This window comes from Lentinus tigrinus (assembly GCF_003813185.1).
Source record: "Lentinus tigrinus ALCF2SS1-7 unplaced genomic scaffold L226scaffold_10, whole genome shotgun sequence".
NCBI classification, from domain to species: Eukaryota; Fungi; Basidiomycota; class Agaricomycetes; order Polyporales; family Polyporaceae; genus Lentinus; species Lentinus tigrinus.
The window spans coordinates 760,439-783,494 of record NW_027137919.1 but is presented as its reverse complement, the minus strand read 5'-3'; the positions used below and the strand labels follow the sequence as shown (position 1 = coordinate 783,494).

The window sequence follows — 23,056 nt, the reverse complement described above, 5'->3', positions numbered from 1 at the left end:
CGCCTACCACGCCTGCGAGCATCAGAACGTCCCACGCAAGCGACCACAGGCGACCACCCGCGCCTAGTGCCAACCCCGGACTCTCAGACTCCATCTCCCAGAGTCCTCCCTTGGCTCGCCCTTCCCCCTTCTGGCCGTCCCTTTCATCCGTCCAAGGTCGCTCTGCCTGCGCTCTCCCTCCGCGACGGCAACGGGCTGATCGCAATTTCGCAGTCGTCCGGGCCCGCGTGGTCGCTGCCCGTGCTGCTTAGAGCGAAAAGCTTGAGTGGCAACGACGCGGACAAGGAACGCCCTTGCCCATATCCGTGCTCGCGTTTGTCCCCTCGGCCCTCGCCGAGCCCCCGCCCGATGCGCGCACGACTGCCCGATCTGGGAGGTCGGCGTATCAGTTTCATTTTGCGTTTAGTTTGCGTTCGCAGGCGAGGCCTTGCACGCTGCTTGTGCAAATTACCTCCGCGTCGGCTGCCGTCTGTTCCTTCACACGGGCCGGTGCGTCACAGAAGATGGCGGGGCACTTCTCCCCGCCCGCTCGCGAGATGCAGGTGCGAGATGGAAGTGGCCTCGCGCTGCCCGTGCAACGCGGCCAGCTGCGATGACACCAACTGCCACCACCAGCAAACGTCCCTTGCTTCTCCGCCCTCCGATCCGCGGTGCCCCCGCGTCAGAAATTTGCGCCCAGCACCTACGCCTATCCCGCTAATGCCCATATCAATCCCCGCCCTCTTCTCCCATCCCCGCCTCTATCTTACTCTATCTTTCTTCCTTCCATCAGCCTCCCCATCCGAACATATCCATAACCTCTCACCTCCACGCTCTTTCTTTCCATCCTTTTCCTCTCGACAAATCCCCCATCTCTACTCCTCCCACTCCCTCCTCGCGTCTCCCCAACACACATGGCATCCGTCCTCCCTTCGCCCCCCGTCCTCCTCCTCTCCCTTGCCGCCCTCCTCTACGTCGTTCGCTGGCTCTCCGGCAAGAAGCGCTACGACCTATCCCGCATCCCAAGCGCTGTAAGTCCTCTTTACGCGATCCGACTCGTCCCACGCCCGACACTCGCTGACAACGCTTCCCTCTCATCGGCCTTGGCACCTGCACGCTTCTCCTGCTCTCTAGCCTCGCGAGATCGCCCATTGGCTCTGGGGACACGAGCTCCTCACCTTCCAAGGTCAGGCCACCGAAACTTACACAAACTGGGCAGCGCTCTGCGGTCCCTTCTTCCGCGTCAAGGGTGCCCTCTTCCACCCGGACATCGTAAGTCTTCGCTTCCAAAGTCACCGCACCCGCGCTACTGTGGCATGCGCCGCAATGCAGCGGGCGCGCTGCGCCCTGTCTCCCGTAATTTCTGCTTCTCCGCATGTGTACTGACCGTGCACATCCACCCACAGATTGTGGCTGCCGACCATGGCGCCGTCCAGCACATCTTCCAGAACGTCGACGATTACGGTCAGTATTTCCTTTGCGCCTGCGTTCATCAGGGAAGCTCGTGGCAGACGCACGGCCGTCAAGTCGCGTCCGTTACGCCTCGCTTCCTTTCTTCCGGCGCTCCTGTCTCGTCGCTTCCGAAGCAGAGACGGACGCGCCGCACGCCGCCTCCGGGTCCTTAGCAACTCAGGCACTGACGCAGCAAATTTCCTCTCCTCTCGCAGTGAAGTCGCCCTCGTTCAGGCCCCCCGTTGCGAACGTCTTGGGCAAGGGTCTCGTGTGGGCCGAGGGAGACGACCACAAGGCCCAGCGTCGCATCATTGCTCCCGCCTTCTCGTAAGTACCATAGTCCATTGATCCTGTCCCCTTACGTTACCAGCGGTGCTCCCGCGCGTCCAGTGCTGAATTGATTCACTGGCCACACGCTGCGCTGCGCGACGGGGCCGTTTCTCCCACTGCTCGCGTCTTCGCCGGGGGATCTGGTCCCCGACGTGCAACGTGGCCCGTAGGTCGCGATGACAGTGGGAGAGTGTAGATCGAAGGAGAGGCACCGTGAGATGTCATGCTGACTTCTTTTTCTCCGCCCAGCTCGGAGGCCATCAAGGGCATGGCGGACGATATATCTGAGTGTTCCGAAAAGGCAAGTCCGTTTCCTTATCGGGAAGTCTGAGCGACCACTGACATGCTCCCTTCTTGTCGCTGCCTGCGTTGCTGCGTCTGTGCTGGCGGTGTGTAGCTCGAGAGCAGACTCACGAACCATGTCCTCTCCGCTGGCGGAGCCGCCACCGTCAACATGATCGAGTACGCCTCCACGTGCACGTAAGTCGGCCCCCCCCTCTGCCGCCGCTGCATTTTCGCTAACACGCCATCATCCATTTGCGTCTCGCTACATCTGCGTACCTGAAATTTCACGCTGCCTTTAGGCTCGACATCATTGGTCGCGTCGCCTTTGGCCACGACTTCAAGGCGGGCCAGAGCACCGAAGCGAAGGAGATCCACGCGTCCTGGTCTGGGCATGTCAACACCGGCCTTGGTTTCGGCGGCTTCGTCGCCATGCTCGTCATGCGCGCTCTGCCATTCATCACCATGCTACTTACCAAGCTTCCACTCGAGGCCATCCGCGCTGGCGGCCGCATCCGCGAGATCACGTCGAAGCTCTCCATGCGCCTCATCGAGAGCGGCACCGTCAACGAGAAGGGCCGCGATATCATGAGCATCCTCATGAAGGCCCAGCGCGATGCGGACTCCAAGGGTGAGAAGGGCGAGGGTCTGACCACGCAACAGATCGTCGACAATGTGAGTGCCTGCCTGCCTGCCTGCCACCCCTGGCGGCGGCGTGTGGTTCGGGCCTGGAGCTGACGGCGATCGGTTCTGCAGACGAACACCTTCATCATGGTCGGCCATGAGACCACTGCTGGCTCGCTCAGCTTCACTATACTCGAGCTCGCGCGTAATCCAGAGATCCAGCAGCGTCTCCGCGAGGAGATCCGTCAAGTTGGCCGCGACCTCAGCTACGACGATATCCAGCGGCTCGAATTCCTCGACGCCGTCGTCAAGGAAGGGTACGTCCATCATCTCCATTCTGCCATCCTCATTCTGTACTAACCAAGCACGGTTTCGTCCATGATCTTCGTAGTCTCCGCCTGCACCCCGCCTCCCCCCAGACCGAGCGCGTCGCACTCCGGGACGACGTCATCCCCCTCAGCAAGCCCATCACGACCCCCACCGGCGAGACGCTCACCTCCGTCCGCGTCCAAGCCGGGCAGGTCTTCCACATCCCCTTCATGACGATGCACCGCAACGCCGCCGTGTGGGGCCCGGACGCCGCGCAGTTCAACCCCGCGCGCTGGCTGACGCCCGGGGGCGTGCCCCCGCCCAGCGAGCTCCCGCACGGGTGGGGCGGGCTCGTGACGTTCTGCGACGGGCCGCGGAACTGCATCGGGTACCGCCTCGCGGTGTTCGAGTTCAAGGTCATCCTCGCGACGCTCGTGCGCAGCCTCGAGTTCCACGAGACGACGGCGGTGATCAGGCAGAAGATCTCGCCGACGCTCCAGCCGGTCGTCGATGGCAAGGGCGGGCTGCTCCCGCTGCACGTCACGCTTGCGCCGTGAGTGCGCGTTGCCGTTCTTGTTCTTGTTCCCGGTCCCTGTCCTCTCTCCCGCTTGAATGGCGCGGAGGAGGATGGGCTGTCGCTGGCGGCCTGCGCTGCGCGCATACGTCTGCGCGCCCCAGCGGCAGCACGCATTGTTTGTACAGCGCCCGTTGCTGCCCTTCTCGTGTCCGTGTTCCGCATTCTTGCTCATTGCTCGGTCTCGGTCTCGGTCTCGGTCTCCTGCACCCCGTGCATGTGCTCGATATCCATCGACGTTTAGTCATCATTACATCCACATCCGCTTGGTGTCGCTAGTTACTAGTCGTTCCGTTTCTCTCGCCTTTCATACTTCATCCTTCGCTCATCTAGTTGCGGATGGTTACTAGTTGCAGTAGTCGCAGGCGGTACATACATACAGTACATTACGAATACGAATTACGGAAAAAGTTCAGCGGCGGGGCCGGCCGGAGGAGGCTGCAGTAGATAGGTAATCACGCTCTCTGAGGAGGGGAGGGGCCTGGGGCTGGTGATACTCTACGTATACGTATACGCATATACGCTCAGGTAGTAGTTGGTAGTTTGGTATTTTGGTATTTTGGTAGTTTGGGTGGTTTGGGTTCTTTGGGTAGTTGGGAGTTGAGGTTGTGGTTGTGGTTGTGGACGTGGATGTGGAGGTGCCCGCTTGGAGAGCAGGTGATCTAATGCACACAAAATAGAACTCTCTCTTGCATTCTCTCTCTACTACCTTGCTTGACTTCGACCTTTGTCTGCAGGGATTCTGGAGTGCGGCGTGCCAGTCGCCAGGGTGTCTCGACACGACTCACTTCAACGTTTCAAAGCTTCAAGCCGCGGACAGTCTAAGATCCGCAGTACGTGCACCCCCACTACAGAACCCCGGTCACGGTCCTCCTGCCAGTCCAGCGGACCAGAAACCTTCTCCCCGACTCCCCGATTCCCCGAGCCTGCCTGCCTTCGAGTCTTCGACGCTTCCCCGCCATCCTCAGAGCTAGGCCCCCGCGATTGCTCCCTGTAAATGCTCCCAGCAGCAATTCAGCGAATACGCCACGGGCGCGCCGCCGCGCGATCGTTCACGCGGACAAACCAACTTCTTGCTCCACGGGCCAGAGTCGACTGTGTGTCGTCTCATTCCCGGGGGGATTCCCCGGGGCCCGCCCGTCTCACGAGACGGTGAGACAAGAGGGGCCAGTCTTGGCCAGAAGTTGAGATGAGGAGGAGGAGGAGGAGTGCCCGGGCCCGTACTGCCGTTCTGGGCGGGCGGACAAACGAACGTCCGAATGCGGCACAAGCGCTCTCGCTGTCGCTCTGTCGGTACTCCACTCGTGCGTTTAGACTTTTGCGTCCGCGACCTTCTGGCCGTTCTCATGATCGTGCGTGCTTGCGGTCTTGCCGTTTGCAGGTGAATGGACGGTCCTGACTCCTGAATGTGTACGTAGTTGCTGGGCTTCGGCCTTCTGGTGCTAGTGCTAGTGCTAATCCGAACGACGCACGTCGCTACAGGATACGGTGCTGCGGCGCTGGCGAAGTGGTGAGTTTTCTCAGATCATCGAATATTCGCTGCAACCACAACGACCACCCACAACCGCACCGTGTACGAGTACTCTACACCTTCGTCCGTAGATTATTTACCCAAGCGATCCTGCCATGGCTGCTAGCGTACCGTGACCCAAGGATTGGCTCAAGCTATCTGGACCCGCGCCCCATCCTTCCCGCGCTGGAGCTTCGTCCGCCGGGCCCCGGCCAGTCGAATGGACGGGCGAAGTTGGGAAGCCCAAGACGTGAAAATTGCAAGTTGAACCTTGGACTGGAACTGGCACTTCAAGGTTCAAGCTTCATGACTGGAGACTCGGCGATTGGCTGGATGCTTATCAGGGCTCTCTCAGCTTTACATAGATTGAGCGCCGCCTTGGAAAAAACTTTCGAGGCCGCGCACGGGTGCAGACGGCTTGACTGTTTGGCTGTTTGACTGCTGACTGGGGGAGTCGGGTGACCGTTGGAACGTTGACGGTTGACAGTTGTTCGCCGTGGGCACGATCGTCAGCTGGCAGTAGCATTAGAGATGCCCCCCACTAGCAGTGCTGAATGCTAAGTGCGGCGTCGTGTTCGCTGGCATGACGAGCGAGTGGGCGGGGACCTGGTGCCCGGAGCTGTCTGTCAACTCTATCATGCTAACGTCTAAGGTCGGTGGACGGTGAGGTTAGGCTGCATACGCGGACGTCGGTACGTTGAAGTCGTGATTGAGGAGTCTCAGCGTCGGGCGCACGGTCTCGGTGACCTAAGCTGTGACTTTAGCCTTGAGGGTAATGTCAAAGTTAGCGAGCAGCCAGCGGCCGGGGATGGGTATGTACTTACGCACAGTACTTCAGGGTTAGCCCGGCCTAACGTTAACAGTATAACACTAACACGGGGTTAGGCTAGTCCAACGGCGACGGTAGGCTGAAGTCTGACAGTCTTTGACTGACACCGGATGGCCGGCGATCAACGTATCTTCCCGGCGCGGGCCAGTCGCCATGGCCCATGTCAGCCCTGCACAGCGGCTCCTTGCATGACATGCCACACTAGCGATATGTCGCAGTACTGGTCCTGCCCATAACTTGTCAGTGAACGCGAGAGACGTTGTCATTGCCTCACCTAATAATCCTCCTCGTAGGCCGGTTCGTCAGCCATCGGACGCGACAGTGAGTATTACTAGGACGGACTCCTCGTACCTCCGCCGGAGCCTCGCCAGTTCTGTCGAGTGTCCGGCCCACCGCCGACAACGGCATGCAACGTGCATCGCGGGCACACACGCCGTCACAGCGTCCCTAAGTAGGGCCTGGTGTACCGTAAGTGCATACTGTACCCGCGAAGCTGGAACCTCCATACAGTACAAGCAGGCGTGCCGTCCGCCCGGCATCCGGTTCCCGGTTCCCGGTACCCCGCGCCCTGAATGTATGTCATAAACGCTGCTGATTCGCGCGACGGTTGATTACATAGTGGACTCAGCGAGTCCGGGTCCAGTTCATTTGCTGCGGGGCGCCCGCCCAACGCCCAACGCCCAGACACTCGGTACTCAATGATTGAATATTGAATGCCCCGAGGCGGGAGCTGTGCACTGGCCGTCACAATAGCCGAGGAGAGTCTGGATGCTGGAATGCGATCGGGTGAGTATGTAGTGCTGTCAGTGGTCAACCGGTCACATCTGGAAATCTGAGGATCTGAGTAAGTACCAAGTACGCGGGTGCAACGTGTCAGCGGCAAACGGCGGGCAAACGGCGGACACTGGGGTGCAAAGATGGCTTCGGTTGGATGTTGTGGGGTGCGGGTGCGTGCGTCTGTCGCGTGGCGAGTCCGAGTCGCGATCGAACGGGCGAGAGTCGGGGATCTGCCAGTGAGACCGCGGTGTCCTCAAGTTGACGCCTCAAGGCAAGTTGGACTTTCGTGTCGTCCATCCATCAGACTCGAGATACGATCCTGCGATCCTATGAGACGCCGCGCTGCGCTGCGCACGACCAAGGGCACTGGCCATGGCGCCATGCATGAAGGAACGACGGAGACGGAAGTGAATCGTATCCGGGGATACCAAGAAGACGCGACTGTTCTTAATTTGCTGTTTGCACGTATTCCGCGGAGGTAGGTCGTCTCTGTCCTGGCTGCCAGTGGATGTGGAAGCCTAGAACGCGGTGATTGTGCCTTCGGGGAGACTGGTCACTGTGGACTGCAGAAGTCTGCAGAAGTCTGCGAAGGCGCGCGAAGGGGTTCGAACTTCGCACGAGGAAAAGGTATCAGCGCATCAGCTGGTGCCTTCTGGATCTCAAAGTCGTTCGACGCGGATTCCAGTACTCAGCCTCTTGTTGCTGAATGCTGAACGCTTGTCCCGCCGGGGTCCATCCGCGTGAGCCCCCAGCGACTCGTCACTGGCGAAATATTTACTGTATGCATGGTGCGATGATGTGCAGTCTAAGGGTCGGGTGTCGGGTGTCGGGCGTCGGCAGACAAGTCTTGCTCGAGTATCACAGCTCCCAGCTCACGCGGCGCAGCACGGAGTGGCGAGTCCGCCTCGGGGCGGGACGAGATGCAGTGAGGTACATTGTCAGATTTGCATAGATGGCTACCAACTGATTGAGCATCTGACGAAACCTGGAATTGAAGGCATTGACGCGATCGCGCTCGCTGGGACGCCTCGGTTTGCGAAGGACTTGAGGGGCAGTGGAGTGGTCAGACGGAATTCGGGCACGGTTCGCCTTCGGCCTGAGCTCAGAGCCTGCGATGTCTCTCTCGTGGTGTGAGAGTGTGGAACTCTGGAGACATCGATATCAGTACCCAGAAGCAGGATGGGGACAGCACCATGGCTACCTATACCTACCGCCATGCCCCGCCCAGCGGATTCTGCACAACGAACAGTCCAAGGTTCCAGAATCCAGAATCCAGAATCCACTACCAGTGTCCACGGTGGACTGGGTAGTGGACGCCAAGTGCGCCAAACCCAAACCCAAACGCTGAAGGATGCATAAACGTTCCGCCCCGTGCGCGTACCTAGGGAGGACGAATAGAATATAGACTTACGATATGATTTGATCGTCTGCAGAGGCGTCACGGTGGTCGGCGTGTCGCCTCACGAACCGCGAACCGCGAACCACGATATGCACATATCGCAACCGCCGTATATTGACAATGATTGATTTTCACTGGCAAGCGCACGGCAGCGTCACCCGTAGGCCGTGGCGGGAGAGCGCGCGAGATGCGGAGACTGGAGACAGAACTATCATCTATGTACTGTCAGAGTCGCCGAATCAGTTCTCGGCTCTGATGATGTTGCAGCAAGGCTGCAACTCACGACGGGGATGGGATCTTACAGGGTACATCTGCGGTACCGGCGTACCGCCGGACCATGGAGATCATTGGTCGCGTCGCTGTAGCCTGTGCCACCCTGGTTCAGTGGTACGAGGGGATCGATCGCGGGTGTTGACCGGGACCTCCCCGGACCCCGACGATCCTCTCTCGCTCGCGGCTGGCCATGGGCCCTGAGAGGTCCAGGACCCTCGTGAGTCGTTCGTCGATCCCGAGACGACCAGGCCGCGGGTAGATGCACGAGTGAAGTTTGACGTTTGAAGTTTGAACGCCACCGCCGCCGCGGCAAGTCCCAAGACATTGTCCGCAATCTGGCCTGGTCAGGAAACATTGTGGCCGTCGTCGATGATCATGGCTGTCGTCGCCAGGCTCCAGGGACGAGCACTGCGCGCTGGGGACTCAGAGTCCCAGGCTGTCGAGTGTCGAGTGTCGACGACCATTTGGCATTGCCGCCATCATTGATGCGCAGTGGCAGGGTCGTATAACGGGCATCATGCAGACAAGTTCAATGCATTGCGCGCCGCCTCGTTGCGGGCTGCATATGTATACGATATCAGCGGAGAGCAGAGCAGGCTCAGCAGGGGCGCACCGTGCCACCTCGTGCGCAGGCGCATCACCTCCGAGCAGTATCGAGGGTACTACACGCCATCAGCGAGGAACGAGGAACGAGCCTCAAGGCGGGGTCCTCGTGCACCAAGTCTGAGAACACGGGGCGCGATCTCGCCCGTCGTCGGGACTCGGCCGTCGCGCATCGGTCAGATCTGCCAAACTCCAACAGTGGTGCTTAGTCGTGATGGGCGGGGTCCCACTCGCACCCACAACTGAGTCACCGTGCAGCCTGCAGGCTGGCCCGTTCGGGCTTTTGACGGATTAGGAAGATGGAAGATGGAAGATGGACGCTCGCGAGTCGGAGCGGCGGGTGTCAATGGCGCGCCCGCAGTCGCTGCCGACGTCCGGTTCAGAGGTTGCGGCACGCGAAGAGAGGTTCCCCGCCTCGAGCCTTGCGGGCGACGTCGCGACGCGTCAACGACATACACGGCGACGGCGACGGCGACAACTTGAATGGCGACGTCGCGAGGATCAGTGCTGTTGACTGACTGATCCGGCGGGAGGAGTAGTTCTGCCAGAGTGCGTGAGCGGCGACCTGGGAGTCGGGACTCGAGTGACAGTCGCGAGAATACGTACGGTACCTACGTCAGAGCATACGCATCGCGCACGTTCCTGCAGGGTCTGTTCAGCACGGCGGCCGTGCAATACTACAGAGTTACTGCTCCCCGACTTCGAGAACGCGGGAGATTCTGAGAGCCGCATGGGACATACGCTGGAGGATGCAGGGTCCACCGTCCAGGTCGCGCGACCTCGTGAGGAGTGGTGCCTGCGGTCACGGTTAGGCTTGCAGTGATGCCGAGTATCGGCGAAGCTGCCTGCCATGAGAGTATTGCAGAGTGCAGACGGATGCCGTAAGCGAGGGAGGAACATCCTTGGTGCGCGCCGCGCCGTCCGAATTTCGAGCTTCTGCGAACAGTCCCGGGCTGGAGGGCAGGCTGAATCCAGGGGCGGGCGGCCTGCGCAGAAGAGGCCCCAGTAAAATTTTTGAGTGCTTCCCTCCACGATTCGTGGCTGCCCGCGACGTCCTACGCTAGTCCCAACAGAGGGCGGGGACGACCATCGCGCGCAACCAGGGCCTGTTCGCTGGGGGCGGGGAAGGTCGTTGTATGGCCGTAGGGCGGTCGTTTGGAAGTTCGGGGAGCATTGCTGGCCATGGTGTGCAGGGAACCTATTCGTGGACCCTGCATGCTCTCGAAGTCGCGATGGAATGAATGGGGCCTGTGGGTTCGACGGTTCTGTGTTGCCCGCTGGCAGCTCCCCGAGCCGCAGAAGACGTTCTTGTTTATCTCCGCATTGGTGGCGGCAGTTAATTACGGCTGATAAACGGATAATAATAACTTTTATCGAGCAGTTTTGGTGTCCATAAGGGTTTACCTCACCCGATTCGGGGTTATCTGATTGTGTCAGCGATCGACCGCGGGGGACACAACTTGGCTCCGATCTACAGTGACCTGGAGTCGAACAAGAAAGAAGAGTCGGTCTTCGGCCTTTCTGGGCGACGAGATCAGAGCACTTGCAACCGAGTCCTTCTCCATCCTGCCCGAAATTACCAGAGGGGCACCGCGCGGCCACAATCAGCAAGAACTGTGCCCAAAGAGCAGCTCGCCAGGGGGAAAGCTGGATATGCGTGCGGCGAATAGGCACGTCGTGTGGAAGGCACGAGCGGTGGTACGTTGACAGGAAGACTGCGGTGCACGAACGAGACCCGAAAAGGCGGAGGACTGACGTCTTCACAGAACGCTTCTTGGGCAAAGAACACAAGTGATTTCCGCGCCGTCCGCGAGGCCCCGCCGTGGCCCGGGCAGACTGCGCGCACGAGAACGGCGACCGGAGGGACATGCTGGGCACTGCACGCGTCGCGTCGCCGGGGTCGCGCACCGAGGCCCGCCGTGCGCGCGGAGAACGTCTGTGAGGCCCACCCGGCCTGGCTGTTCGGTCGCCCAACTGCTCGATGCGTCCCAAAGTCCGCGCGTCCGAGCTGCACAACAGAAGCCACGCGGACGCCCCCAGCTGCCCACCCAGGAAGGAAGCACGCCCGGACTGCTCATATACCCCCCTTCCTGTCTCTCCCCGTCCCCCGGCCCCGTCCTCTCCAGCGTGCTACGTCGCCTGCGCTCGCTCCCTGTCTCCGCCTCATCACCACAACACACAGGGTCAGTCCGCTCTTCTCCCGCCAACGTCGACGCTCACTCACTGCCATCCTAGTTCGACACCGCCGCTCAACATGCCCGACTGGCAGTCCCCCACGGAGATCGCAAAGGACGGAGGTAAGCCGCTCCTACTACCCCCGCGGTCCGTCACCAATCTGACATACTTGTCCACGCCGCAGCCGCCTTCGACAAATTCATGCACACCCTGCTTGGGCTCTACCTGTACGTGCAATCACGCGTCTCCCATGGCTCCCGCTGACCCGTAGTTGCAGCTGGGAGTTCGTTACGTCTCTCTCGTTCGATTGGACCTACATCTCGCGCAAGAAGAAATTCAAGTGGCCCCTCGTGCGTTTATGCAGCTTCGACTACCCACGCAACGCTAACACTATCGCCCCATAGATCTTCTACTTCTCCGGCCGCTATTGCCTCCTTTTCGCCCTCATCGGCATGTAAGTTTCGGCCTTGTGACCTCGTTGTATGTACTTGGTATTGACTCTCTGCGCTTATCCCAGCGCTATTGCGTTGAACGTAACCGAGCCCGTCAACTGCCAGGCCCTTTACACCTACAATCAACTCTTCGGTAATGCTACCATCGGATTTGCTAGCATTAACTTGTCCCTCCGCACGTGAGTATATGCGTCCTCAGCCTTCTATTTCACTCGCTTACCTCTGGATTTTTGTAGTATGGCAGTCTGGTCGATGTCTTGGTACATCGTCTACCCACTCATCGCGATCAGTCTCGGTCATTGGTCGCTGCTCTTGCACGGTGGGTATCCCTTCATCTTGTCTTGTCTTGTCCGTCTGAATTGACCTCGCATACAGGCATCTTGCTCAAAGCCGCTTGGATCGATGGCCAGGGATGCGTGATTACTACCACCAGCAACACCATCCTCGCCGCAACGTTCATCTATACTATGTGCTTCGACTTCCTCGTTCTGACCTTGACGGCCGTGAAGCTCGGCATCACGGGCACACCGAGGAGAGATCGTTCCAGGATTGTGCGGTTGATTTTCGACGATGGTCTTATCTTCTTCCTGGTCGCGTAAGTCTCATATAGTTCTTGTTGGTCTTATATCTCGCTCATTCGTCTTGCAGCTTTGGTGCAAACGCCCTTGCGACGGTATGTCTTCATTACAGGACCTGTGTTACTATGTGTCTTACCCTCGTTTGCAGTCGTTCATGCTCGTCAATCTGAATGCGGTCATGTCCATCATCGCCAACGTCCCGGCTGCGGTGGCGTCCACTGTAAGTAGTGCCTATTATTTCCCATGCCTTTACTGATGACTTGGTAGATTGTGTCGTGTCGTGTCGTCCGCCGCCTCACGAACTACACCTCCGAAGGTGCTGAGGTCTTTGGGTAAGTCACTTGCCTTGTCTGGTGCTTGTTAGTCTTGCTGACTTCTTTCCAGAACCACACATGCATCGACGCTCGCGTTCACACGCAGCGCTCGGTTCACTCGGGGTATGGGTGTCGTTTCTGTCAACGAGAAGAAGGTCGAGGGGCTTCGTGTTGAGGTGAGTCCGCCTTCAATCGTTCGCGTTCAAACTACTTCCCGTCTTACTTCTACCGATGTAGATGGACACGTTTGAGGCGGCACCAGGGGAGGCTTCGCCGTCCGACATCTCTGTCTTCACCTATGATGCTGCCGGTCGTAAGGTGAAGCGTTCGGACGTTGAAACGTTCGTTCATGACGTCGAAGCGTCGCCGGTCGATGAGTACAAGACTCCGAACTTGCAGTAGTCGCTTCTAGTCTACCCATACCCCGTCTGTTCTTGTTGCAGCCGCCTCGTCGCTCCGCATGTATACCGTCATCTTGGAGACCCATCCGAGTCGTTCCTTACGTCCACAAGTTCAAGCACCACATGTCTTGCTTCCCATCGACCCGTACTCTCACCGCTGCCCACCACTCGTGATCCCTCCCCGCCGGCGTTCTCGGCGATTGAGTGGTGCGTGCAAGCTTCCCTGTATGTCAAGGCGCGTCGCTCACTGTCTAACATGTCATTTTGTATACAGGTAAATCCTTCCGGGAGTGTGGGCGACCATGGGCATTTGTGCTTTGGTCCAGGATAGTGGGAAACAGGACCTTGTGATGTGCTCGCACCCCCTCATCTCCGTCGATCGTCGCGCTCCCGGCTTCCTTGTGCACTTGGTACTGAGTAAACACTTCTACATTCAGGCATCTGTGTCGTCTGCTGTCGTGCCGTCATACTCCCCGCCCTTGCCCTACGTCGATAATCCGCGTTTACTGTACATCCGCATTCCATCCCGCTGTACACGTCCTGCCATATCTTGCATTGCACTGGTTCCCCGTCGCATTACTCTCGTTCACCCCAATCGTCGTCGTCGTCGTCATAGTCTGTTTACTGTCATAACTTTTCACTGTAGAAATCATGTACAACTTCACTACAAAAAGTAATGTATCATAGTGCGATTTCTCTTTCTCGATGGGCAAAATGCGTTGTTACCATTGGAGCTGGAGCTGGATGGGTGGGGTTCTGGAGATCTTCTGACTAGTTTGGTAGAAGTGCGTCGGTGGAGACTTTGCGCTGCGAATGCGGAGGGGTGGCGCGACACAGAACCGAGGGTCGATTCAGAACTTGGTGTGCGCTCCCCGAGCGTCCCCCGGCGGGCTTCTGTATGTCGCTCGCGCATGCAGTAGTAATAGGGGTGCACGGCGGAGATCGTCCCGAACGTTTCTTCGTACGCGTCTTGCTCACAGCAGCTCTACAAGGTCCTTCGCGCTACGCTCTGCAGCCGTTCGTACCGTTCTGAACTCTACGCGCATGGGTGGAAAAACACCGTATGCATAAACGTTTACATGTATTTTCAGCTAACTTGAGCACTCGCGTCTACCTTGGTACCTATGCGGCCTGAGAGAGGTTGGGGTATTGAAGACGCCGACGTGCCCGAGCCTCGAGTCCTCGATTCTCGATCTTTGTCCGTTCGATCGCGCGCGCGGGCGTCGTTGGAGCTTAGCCAAGTGTCTACTACTGTCCAGGAGGCTTTCGGGAGCGATATGTCCTTGTGCTGGGCGCTGCGCGATGCGGGCAGCGCGTGCCATCGACGACGTCGACGGGTCCATGTGGCCATGTGCACGCGGCCGCGGAGGGCCATCGACTCGGAAGCTTGGGTACATGTACGTTCTCTCCCCCTCCCTTTTCTGCGTCCGCGTGGACGTGCGGGGGTCGACTTCTGCCCGAGGATGGACGTACGACTCGGAGGGAAGGAACTCGGGATGCGGGATACTGGATACTGGATATGGGATGCTGGAGGCTGGACACCGTTGCCAGTGGACAGGACCGCGATCCTCGAGGTCGTACCATCCGTTCCATATGAGCCTATGTAGGCGACTGCCCACTTGCTCGCCGGGACGACCGGCCGAGAAGCTCGAGAGCGCACCGGGATCACCTTGCAGTATGTACGAGTACGTATGCAGGTCGAGTGTTCTGCTCGAAGGTCAGAAGGGGCACAAACGAATGCACTGGCAAGCTTTGGCTCACGCTCAAGCTCAAGCTCTACCACGTGCCGAGTCGGGTCATGCGCGCAGGCTCTCCGCGGAGTCCAGCTACCCAGCATACCCCAGCTGCCAGCATCGCTGCTGAAAAAGGGATCATACGATGCCCGCTATGGCAGGAGAGGCAAGAGAGGCACGGCAACGACGGGGAGAAGGCCCTCGCGTGCAATCCGCAGGCGGTTGTGGTCCCCCGTGTCGTCGTTCGTGGCTCGTGGCTCGTGTTTCGTGGTTCGCGAATCCGAAGCTGGGACGGGGACGGGGAAGTCGGGGGGGAGGGGGGGAGCTTCCCCTGTGTGCGTGTTTGGCCGGACCTGTACCCTTTCCATGGGGTCGGGTTATGGATATCGGATGGTCGTTTGATGGAAGCCTGGGATGATGGGAAGCAGGAAGAACCCACACCACAGTGCACCCAGACGGAGTCCACCTTGGACGGGCGGACGGGGAGAAGACATTGGCAGAAGAGAAGAAGCCCCCTGGGCCCTGCCAACTAGTGCCACTGGGCGAGGAGAAGGTCGAGGTCGAGGTCGAGGTCAGGGCGCGCGGGCCGTCGATGACGCACATATTGAGGGGGGGGAGAAGAATGTGCGCGGAGATGGCGGGGAAGAAGAAGGTGATTGATTGCCACCCGCAGCTGCAGACGAGATTCTTCGAAGGCGGGACATATGCGGCGCGGTCGTACTACTGGACGCTGGACGCTGGAAAACGGAGGGGCGTGTTGAGACACTGCTTTGTTCCCGAAGAGGCAGGTGTTCTGGATGAGCGTCCGCGTAACCGCGCGTTGTTGGGGCCTTCTGAGCAGGTAAGTACCTGGCGTGCGAGCTGTGGTGTATTGATAAGCTAGAGTCGAGAATAGCTGCGATATGTTTTGATGGGTTATGTGCGGACAAAGGGATGGCTGGGAGAAGCCAGCGCGGATTGCAAGTGATGGAGGGCTGCCAGTGGATGCCTTAGTCGGTTGTTCACTTGAGAAGTTCTCTGTATCGATGACGTTGCGTCGTTGTCACTGGGCTGCGAGATAGTAAAGCATGATACGACTTACCCATAGCGAGTACAAGGCATTGTGGATCGACACCGACGCTATCACAAGATTGGCAGCGTTCGGTGCCGCGTACATACGCGCGAGGGCCCTATCGACCTTGCTTTGTTCGTCCTAGCACAGGGAGAGGGAATAGCAGCAACTATTGTTCCACGATTGCATCTCGGGACGATGCCCTTTGTTGGGATGCTCTGGAGGCATGTACTCGAGTACAAGGTTACATCGTGCGAGGCCAGAGATGGCGACAGTGGACACGAGACCTCATCCCCCTTAGAAGGGAGCACGTCAGGCCGTCACGCCCTCGCGAGGGCTATGCTGTAGACGGTCACCCCTCCTTGAGGCCCTCGACACCGACTCCAGGAACAAGGGCCGACTACGTACCTTGCCAGGGGATGGGATGCAAGATAGTGGATTGGAGAGCAGGAAGCTCAGCTGTGTGGGATGTCGCCTTCCAGCCGCCAGGATCGTCGACGTACATCATCAACAACGTTGGGTAGACATACTATCTGACATCGAGAGCGATGACGAGCGCGATCTCATCCTATAACAGCTTGTCAATGGGAAGGAACCGCCGAAAGTGTATGGGCGGACTCACCATGACCGCCATCCTGATCCACTACCCCTCGCCTCATTCACTTACATGGTCCCTCGCAGGTACTCGCAGCGACATGTGTCCGATGTGCGCGAACTTGTGAGCGCGGTCCCATCTTCTTCGCTTCACCGTTACTCGGATTTCGAGATTCATGACACGCAAGTGCGCGCATCTACAATAGATAGAGAGAGAAAAAAGGTCCAGGAAGACAAGGGACACGTTATGTATACTCGACACACGCCAAACCGAGAGCGAACACGCCAGCAGCCAACATCCGAAAACGCTTGTACTCATACTATACTTCTCTTCTACCCAGCGCCTAGTAGCTCGAGCCGTTGACCTGCAGCAAACATCGCAGAAGATCAGCCTCTCTCTCATCCAAACGCAGACGCAGACGCAGGGGACAAGCAGGAGAAACGCAAAACGCAAAACGCACCTTGTCGCGCAGCTGCGAGATGAACTGCTGGTAGCTGGGCAGGACGTCCGCGCGGTCCTGGATGAGGCAGCTGAGGGCCCAGAGGCGGAGCGGCGGCTCGCCGTCCTCCTTGACGACGTACAGGTGCGGGTAGTACACGCCCCTGCGCATCTCGCGCGTCTTTTGGATCACCGCGTTCACCCGCTGCGAGAACGGGTTGTCGAGCACGGGCAGCGTCGTCTGTGCACAACAATGTCAGCGACGCCGGAGAGGAGGACGGGTAGTGGAGGCGGAGGCGGAGACGGAGACGTACCTTGCCACCGCGGAGGACCTCGTAGCTAGGCAGGTTGAAGACGTCGAGAATGAGCTGCGGCACGGCGTCCCTGCCGACCCAGAGGAAGATCGTCTGGCCGTCCTCGATGAGGAACAGCCCGTGACGCTCGAGTCGTTCTGATGTGAGGGGAAGAGGCTGGGGCATGATGATACCTTGCTCGCCGACCGTACCGCACTACGAAAGGCGTTTCGACATCAGTATGAGATGTATCAAGGAGATAACAGAAGACCTCATACCTCTGGGGGCATGTTGTGCAACGAGTAGAACATTGGGTAGATGTACGGGATGAGGAGCTGCGCGGGAAGCGTGGTGAGGAGGCACTGCGCGTATGCCCGCAGGTCGGGCGGGATCTGCGCGCTTTGCCTGATTCCGACCTGTCGTCAACCACTCGTCAGTATACTCAAACCCTCTCACTTATGATATCATATCAACTGACGTTCTTGAGCAGACCCAGGATCAAGACCGGGAGCATCTTCAAGTTCTCCGAGATCGCGAGCTGCGCGCTCGCGCCAGCACCCGCGGCGGTCATGCTTGCCTTGTATGCGGACAAGATGTCGACCATCTTGTTGAACAGGGCGTCGCGTGCGTCCTCGAGCTTGTGCGTGAGGGACCGCTCGACGGCCTTGTTCGCGAGCAGGGTTGCGATTGCTACCTGGTCTGCGGATGCGAAGACCTCGGAGAGGTTGCTCGTCGTGGGCAGCGCGGTGGTGACGACACGGATGCGACGTTCACCTTTGGTCGGGGTCCGAGGATCATCAGTCACGCTGTTGTTACTCAATGACGTGTGGCAAGGGAGACGTACCGTAGCAGGTGGTGTGAAGGACGGCTGTCTGAAGAACGACGAAGGGCGCGGTAATGTTGTCCTCAATCTGGATTTCAATGGCGTACGACAGATCCTGGGGCACCGAGGGCGCAGCGAGGAGATCCGTGGACCGGACAAAGAAGTTGCCGTGGAACGAAGACAAGCGCAGATCTTGATGAGCGTGTTAGTACACACTCGCCGTACCAAAGGAGGTGACATACTCTTGGATGCACGGACACGTATGACAGCCTCCAACATGATCGGCATCGCGAGCACCTCGCCGAACTCATGCGCAAACTTGACGGCGTCTTCCGTGCGTGACGCGTTGAACGCAGGGTAGAAGTACGTCTGGCCGGCAGTGTAGTGCGGCAAGCATGCTAGGTATGGGGTGTTAGTAATGGCAGAGGATGCGAGAACGAAGTCTTACCCAATGTCGCGACATCCTGGTACGCAGCGCTGAAGAGGAACATATCCACAGAAACCTGCGCACGAGAGCATTCAATGGCGAACGTCTTGTAGAAAGGCGACGCGGGTTGGAGAAGTGCGGATTCCTGAGAAGCGTATCATGAGAACGTGTGCACCTCGGATGAATGACGGGTTGCTACCTTTGACGTGCCAAGGACCTTCGGGTCTTCTCGGTTCTTCAGCGCACCTGCACCAAGGGATGGCAGACTTGACGACAGCACAACGATCTTGCCACCGATGTGTGCCTGTAAAAGGATTGTTAATCGCGACGACAGGTCGGCCTCTCGCGTCGACTCACCATCATCTTGAAGGCCGCCTGAAGTGCAGGACCCAGCGCGCTACCGATGACGTGGTTCTCCGCAAACATGTCATTAAGCCTGCCAAGCAAGTTCTCAATGGCCGGACGGCTCTCCGTCAAGTTGACAAGAAGGTCAGTCGGCTTTGGCAAGAAGACGTCATCGAGGTCGGACACCACAAGCATGCTCGAGTCCGAAGTACCAGGCTACAAGGTGTTAGTATCACTATACTCGCAATATCTTGCATGAAGCGACTCACCGAAAGAGAGAAGAAGTGAAGCGACACATCAAACGCGATGAACGCAACTTTGGTGCGGTTATCCTCGTTTGGTATACGGTCGAGGTTCTCGAGGATGGTACGCGTCGCCGTCGCGACCATGCCTGACTGGATTGCGTTGTGGCTGACGTCGATAAGGAACACGTACACGGCAGGTTGGGGAGGCCGGACCATGTACTCAGTTGGTGCGACGAACTCGACCGCACCGTGGTTGAGCTCCGCGCGCGCCCAGCGATCCCCGGGCTGGTTCCGTACCTGGTCCCAGTCGAAGAGTTGCGGCACCTCGTTGGACATGGAGCACATGCAGCATCGCCAGCTATATGACTATCAAAACACGCACTGGGTTCGTGATTTGTATCTACTCACCGGTTACCGCCGTCAATGAACTGCACATACGGGTTGATGTACGTCCTACATCTCCTGCACCGCGCGATGACAGTGTCCGTGACCAATGGGACGGGCTCATCTCCTTCTTTCAGCGAACGATAGGGGGTAATGACGAGACCAAGGGGGATCTTAGCCTTGTTGAGAAGAGAGTTAGACGTCGGGATGGCGTTGAGTGTGCAGCGCTGATACGAAGAGTCCGCGTTTGCAAACGGCGAGTTGGACAGGCACGAATTGGGAGGTAGGACAATATCAGGAGGAGGGCGAAGAAGTTCAAGCGGCTCAGGAGGTGCGGTAAGCAGGTTGGTGGTGAAGAGACGGAGGCCCTTCTGCTGGCCTACGTTCATCTGCGAGAACTGGTCCGCGAGCGCACCGACACCAGGCTGCTGATACACCGGGCCCTGCCCGAACCCTGGTTGGTTGATGTACTCCGGCTCCGGCTGCGCTCCTCCATAGTACGGCGGCTGCCCTGGTTGCCCCATCTGCTGCTGTGCGAACTGGCCCTCCGCCGCGAGACCGGGGGTGAAGAGCTGCGACGGTTGCGCCGGCTGACCTGGGACCGCACCGTACGCGGGCCCAGCGGGAGGTGCGATGGTGTCCGAGCCGTAATACACTTGTGTCTGGCCTGCTGCATACTGCCGACGTTTTACGTGGTGGGATTGGGGAGGCGGGGACGCGCTCGGAGCGGGGTTCATTGCAGGGTCCATGCCCTCCAGGTCAGGGAACGGGGGCTCCCATTGTGTCCTTCCCGTCGCGGTTTCTGCACAAAACCGGTTCGCTATGTGCTGGAAAACGACCGATGACGGACTCACCAATGAAGAGGTAGCGTTGCGCGTTCTGATCCCTGCGCTACCTTCAACACCAGGACCAATCAAGGCGCATATAGAACGCATTGAGTCACTCACCATTCCGCTGCCCATCCGGGAGGCAGTTGCTGAGCAGGAGAGGCCATGACCGCGTGTCGAGAACGAAGAGGTTAAAGATTCGGATTCGACGAAATGGTGACGGTGAGGAAGATGGCTTCGGCAACACGCGACACGTCGTGGGCGCTGTCTCGCGCATCGCCCACGTCTGTTCCCGCGGTTTCTCCGCGGCTATCCCTCCACGTTTACTGCTCTTTCGTCCACCTTGCTCAACGTCAATGCATACGTGGAGAAACTTATTGGCGTTTTCAACGCGCTACTTGACCTCAAGAATCTCACGAGGGAGAGATATTCCTGTGTTCGCCAGTAGGGTCACAGGTACAGCGTTGCAATCGGGCTTCGCGTGTACACGAGACTTGAAAGATCGCTTGACCGGTATGTTATCTTGACTCAGTCTTGACTTCAGCTGCCACGATCTCCGAGTCCTACCAGTTCGTCTGTCCCTGATTTTGTTGTGTGTTGTTTTACTGACAAACCGTCTAGGATGGATGAGGCAGTGGAATTGTCCAGCATCCGTGCACGTTCTCCGCAACCCCCTGAGCCAGTCACGCCTGCAGCTACCGTGAACGATGATGAAAAGAGCTGTAGGAAGAGTTTGGAGATGGTGGAGACCGGCCCCGCTGAGAATTCGGGCTCGCAGTCAGGGGAAGTCCCATCGAAAGCCGTCTCTGCCGTTACCCCTGCCTCTCGGCGACTGGCGAGGATACAGTTCGCGACTCTCTGTTGGACATTGTTCCTGGCTGGATGGAACGATGGAACGACGGGTCCGTTGCTACCCCGCATACAGAAGGTTTACCATGTAAGTTGCACACCTTGCGTCTCGCCCTAAAGTAGAGTCCATGTATCTGAACCTCTTGGCCCTTAGGTCGGGTTTGCTGTAGTCTCTCTGACTTTCATCTTCAACTGCGTCGTACGTCGATCTTCCACAATCCATGTGATTTGCCTCTTTCATAAGCCGTCGTCTGCAGGGATTTCTCACTGCTGCAGCTACCAATGTCTGGCTTACCGACCGGTTGGGCTTCGGCAAAGTGAGTTTGGAGGTATTGTGCATTCATACGCAACACTACTAACTTCTCCATGAGGTCATGGTGATCGGTATGATACGAATGCGCCTAATGGCTATGCTTTTAGCATGATGTGTCGTGTTAGGGTCTTTGGCGCAAGTGGTCGGCTACGCGCTCGAAGCTCCTGCACCTCCGTTTCCTGTCTTCGTCTTGGGCTATGCGATCAATGGTTTTGGTTTGGGGCTACAGGTAGGTGCTTGCTGTTTTGTGTACTCGGCACTCTCAGAGACATGCTTTTATCAGGACGCAGGCTCGAATGGTTTCGTCGCTTCGCTCAAGGAGAACGCCGCGATCAAGATGGGAATCCTTCATGCGATATACGGTGCATATGTTCTGACCGTCGTGACATTTGGACGCATATTCTGACAAGAACACGGACAGGTGTTGGCGCACTCTGCTCACCACTAGTGGCGACGCAGTTCGCCCAACTCAACCGGTGGTCGTTCCACTACCTCGTATCGCTAGCGGTTGCGTTGTTGAACACCATCCTTCTCGTTGCGGTCTTCCGTTTCAAGGATCAGGACTGTATGTGGCGATGCATCTACTCCGAATTCGCATGCATACACCGACGTTCGTCACCGATTACAGACTGTCTCTCTCAGATAGGCCAGGCTCCTAGCCACGAGGGGCCTTCCGGTACTGACAGCAACGGATCCAAGTACAAACAGATGTTCCGTCTGCGTACCTTGCACTTGATGGCGATCTTCATCCTGATTTACGTCGGCGTTGAAGTTACGCTCGGAGGTGAGTCGCGCCCTCAACCACTGACCGGTCGTTGAGATTGACGTAGCATGTATAGGTTGGATCGTCACATATGTCATTAACCTACGCGGAGGCGGGCCTGACTCTGGGTACATCTCTTCTGGATTCTTTGGCGGTATGTGCGCAGCTGCGACTCCTACTTCTCGTCTCATCCTCTTCACCAGGACTGACGCTCGGCCGCGTGGGGCTCTTATGGGTGAACCACAAGATTGGTGAAAGGCGCGCCATCTTCATTTACGCCATCATCGCCATCGGGTGCGTGTTTCGTTCTTCGCCCTCCTCACGCCTCAAGTCGGCCGTTTTTGACCCACATATCCTCTTGGACAGACTGGAGCTAGTTGTGTGGCTCGTCCCCTCTCTCATCGGCGGCGCCGTCGCCGTCTCCTTTGTCGGTGTCCTCCTTGGCCCCATTTACCCGATCGTTATGAACCATGCCGGACGCGTGCTTCCCCCTTGGCTCCTCACTGGGTCGATCGGCTGGATCGCGGGCTTTGGGCAGGCTGGCTCGGCGGTCTTACCATTCATGACAGGCGCGCTTGCATCGAGAGTAGGCATCAAAAGTCTGCAGCCGCTGTACGTGTTGTCCCTTCTGTTCGTATTACGAGTGAGGTTTCTAATGCGCTCCTTCTGCTGTGCGCAGATTGGTGTCGATGATGGGTTTCATGGTGTTCTTGTGGGCGCTCGTCCCGAACACGCCGCGACGTATTGAATGAACTCTGTGTGGTAGCCTCGGTTGTTCTCTGTCTTTTTCACTCGTAGAGGGATGGTTTCCGAATGCTGATCAAGTGCAAAGTCTTGTCCCGGCTCATGACAGATACAGTATTCTTCACGCTTCGTGATTACTCCTCATCATATCTACTCGATATTCCATAGCATACGGCGTGTGTTCCTATCAAGCCTGAAAGAACTACAGACAGGTGAGACCCGTCGCGCGAAGCTACGGCGGCGACGAACACCGTCTAGGCGCCCACTGCGGCTTGTCGATGGAATGATCTCATCGCATCGACATTGGAGGAGCTCGAGAGCGCACTATCTGAGCTCGTCTCTCGATGTCTATCGCAAATATAAGT

At 58.2% G+C, this 23,056-nt stretch overlaps 6 protein-coding genes across 6 annotated transcripts; 4 read left to right on the top strand and 2 right to left on the bottom strand.

The window, feature by feature from the left end:
- Positions 1-893: 893 nt before the first annotated feature.
- Positions 894-3,533, top strand: L226DRAFT_545443 (cytochrome P450; the record flags this gene model as incomplete). The annotated part of the gene is made up of 9 exons (XM_067682345.1): positions 894-1,010; positions 1,114-1,251; positions 1,386-1,443; positions 1,647-1,758; positions 2,011-2,062; positions 2,159-2,241; positions 2,346-2,718; positions 2,800-2,984; positions 3,059-3,533. The coding sequence occupies 9 exons, from the start codon at positions 894-896 to the stop codon at positions 3,531-3,533; spliced, it is 1,593 nt and encodes a 530-aa protein (XP_067536207.1).
- Positions 3,534-10,412: 6,879 nt separating this feature from the next.
- L226DRAFT_507520 (uncharacterized protein) lies at positions 10,413-11,208 on the top strand (the record flags this gene model as incomplete). Its single annotated transcript, XM_067678132.1, has 2 exons — positions 10,413-10,639; positions 10,708-11,208. Coding segments are annotated over exons 1-2 (546 nt in total), but the record flags the coding sequence as incomplete, so codon positions are not given.
- On the top strand, positions 11,196-12,862 carry L226DRAFT_461976 (uncharacterized protein; the record flags this gene model as incomplete). The annotated part of the gene is made up of 12 exons (XM_067675688.1): positions 11,196-11,238; positions 11,301-11,343; positions 11,394-11,466; positions 11,521-11,570; positions 11,634-11,747; positions 11,805-11,887; positions 11,944-12,163; positions 12,217-12,241; positions 12,295-12,366; positions 12,414-12,478; positions 12,531-12,636; positions 12,698-12,862. 12 exons carry the CDS (start codon positions 11,196-11,198, stop codon positions 12,860-12,862), a joined length of 1,059 nt encoding a protein of 352 aa, XP_067536205.1.
- Positions 12,863-13,906: 1,044 nt separating this feature from the next.
- On the bottom strand, positions 13,907-14,853 carry L226DRAFT_50556 (uncharacterized protein). Its single transcript, XM_067678036.1, has 2 exons — positions 14,623-14,853; positions 13,907-14,568 (listed from the first exon to the last, which is right to left on the bottom strand). The coding sequence occupies exons 1-2, from the start codon at positions 14,696-14,698 to the stop codon at positions 13,949-13,951; spliced, it is 696 nt and encodes a 231-aa protein (XP_067536204.1). The 5' UTR covers positions 14,699-14,853; the 3' UTR covers positions 13,907-13,948.
- A 1,730-nt stretch (positions 14,854-16,583) lies between these two features.
- On the bottom strand, positions 16,584-20,189 carry L226DRAFT_570626 (protein transporter SEC24; the record flags this gene model as incomplete). Its single annotated transcript, XM_067684456.1, has 14 exons — positions 16,584-16,604; positions 16,701-16,919; positions 16,993-17,187; positions 17,250-17,387; positions 17,450-17,745; positions 17,816-17,986; positions 18,037-18,192; positions 18,243-18,366; positions 18,421-18,525; positions 18,579-18,782; positions 18,836-19,169; positions 19,220-19,997; positions 20,050-20,081; positions 20,143-20,189. 14 exons carry the CDS (start codon positions 20,187-20,189, stop codon positions 16,584-16,586), a joined length of 2,820 nt encoding a protein of 939 aa, XP_067536203.1.
- A 257-nt stretch (positions 20,190-20,446) lies between these two features.
- On the top strand, positions 20,447-22,834 carry L226DRAFT_507514 (MFS general substrate transporter). The gene is made up of 13 exons (XM_067678131.1): positions 20,447-20,591; positions 20,644-20,959; positions 21,026-21,070; positions 21,129-21,188; positions 21,243-21,255; positions 21,310-21,413; positions 21,468-21,546; positions 21,606-21,749; positions 21,813-21,968; positions 22,024-22,101; positions 22,151-22,241; positions 22,314-22,559; positions 22,627-22,834. The coding sequence occupies exons 2-13, from the start codon at positions 20,645-20,647 to the stop codon at positions 22,697-22,699; spliced, it is 1,404 nt and encodes a 467-aa protein (XP_067536202.1). The 5' UTR covers positions 20,447-20,591; position 20,644; the 3' UTR covers positions 22,700-22,834.
- Positions 22,835-23,056: the final 222 nt, after the last annotated feature.

Coding starts and splice junctions, on each gene's coding strand:
- L226DRAFT_50556 (XM_067678036.1), bottom strand. CDS start 14,698: ATGCTGGGTAGCTGGACTCCGCGGAGAGCCTGCGCGCATGACCCGACT. Junction 14,569..14,622: donor GGTAGAGCTTGAGCTTGAGC/GTGAGCCAAAGC, acceptor ACCTTCGAGCAG/AACACTCGACCTGCATACGT.
- L226DRAFT_507514 (XM_067678131.1), top strand. CDS start 20,645: ATGGATGAGGCAGTGGAATTGTCCAGCATCCGTGCACGTTCTCCGCAA. Junction 21,547..21,605: donor AATCCTTCATGCGATATACG/GTGCATATGTTC, acceptor GAACACGGACAG/GTGTTGGCGCACTCTGCTCA. Junction 22,102..22,150: donor CTCTTCTGGATTCTTTGGCG/GTATGTGCGCAG, acceptor CCTCTTCACCAG/GACTGACGCTCGGCCGCGTG.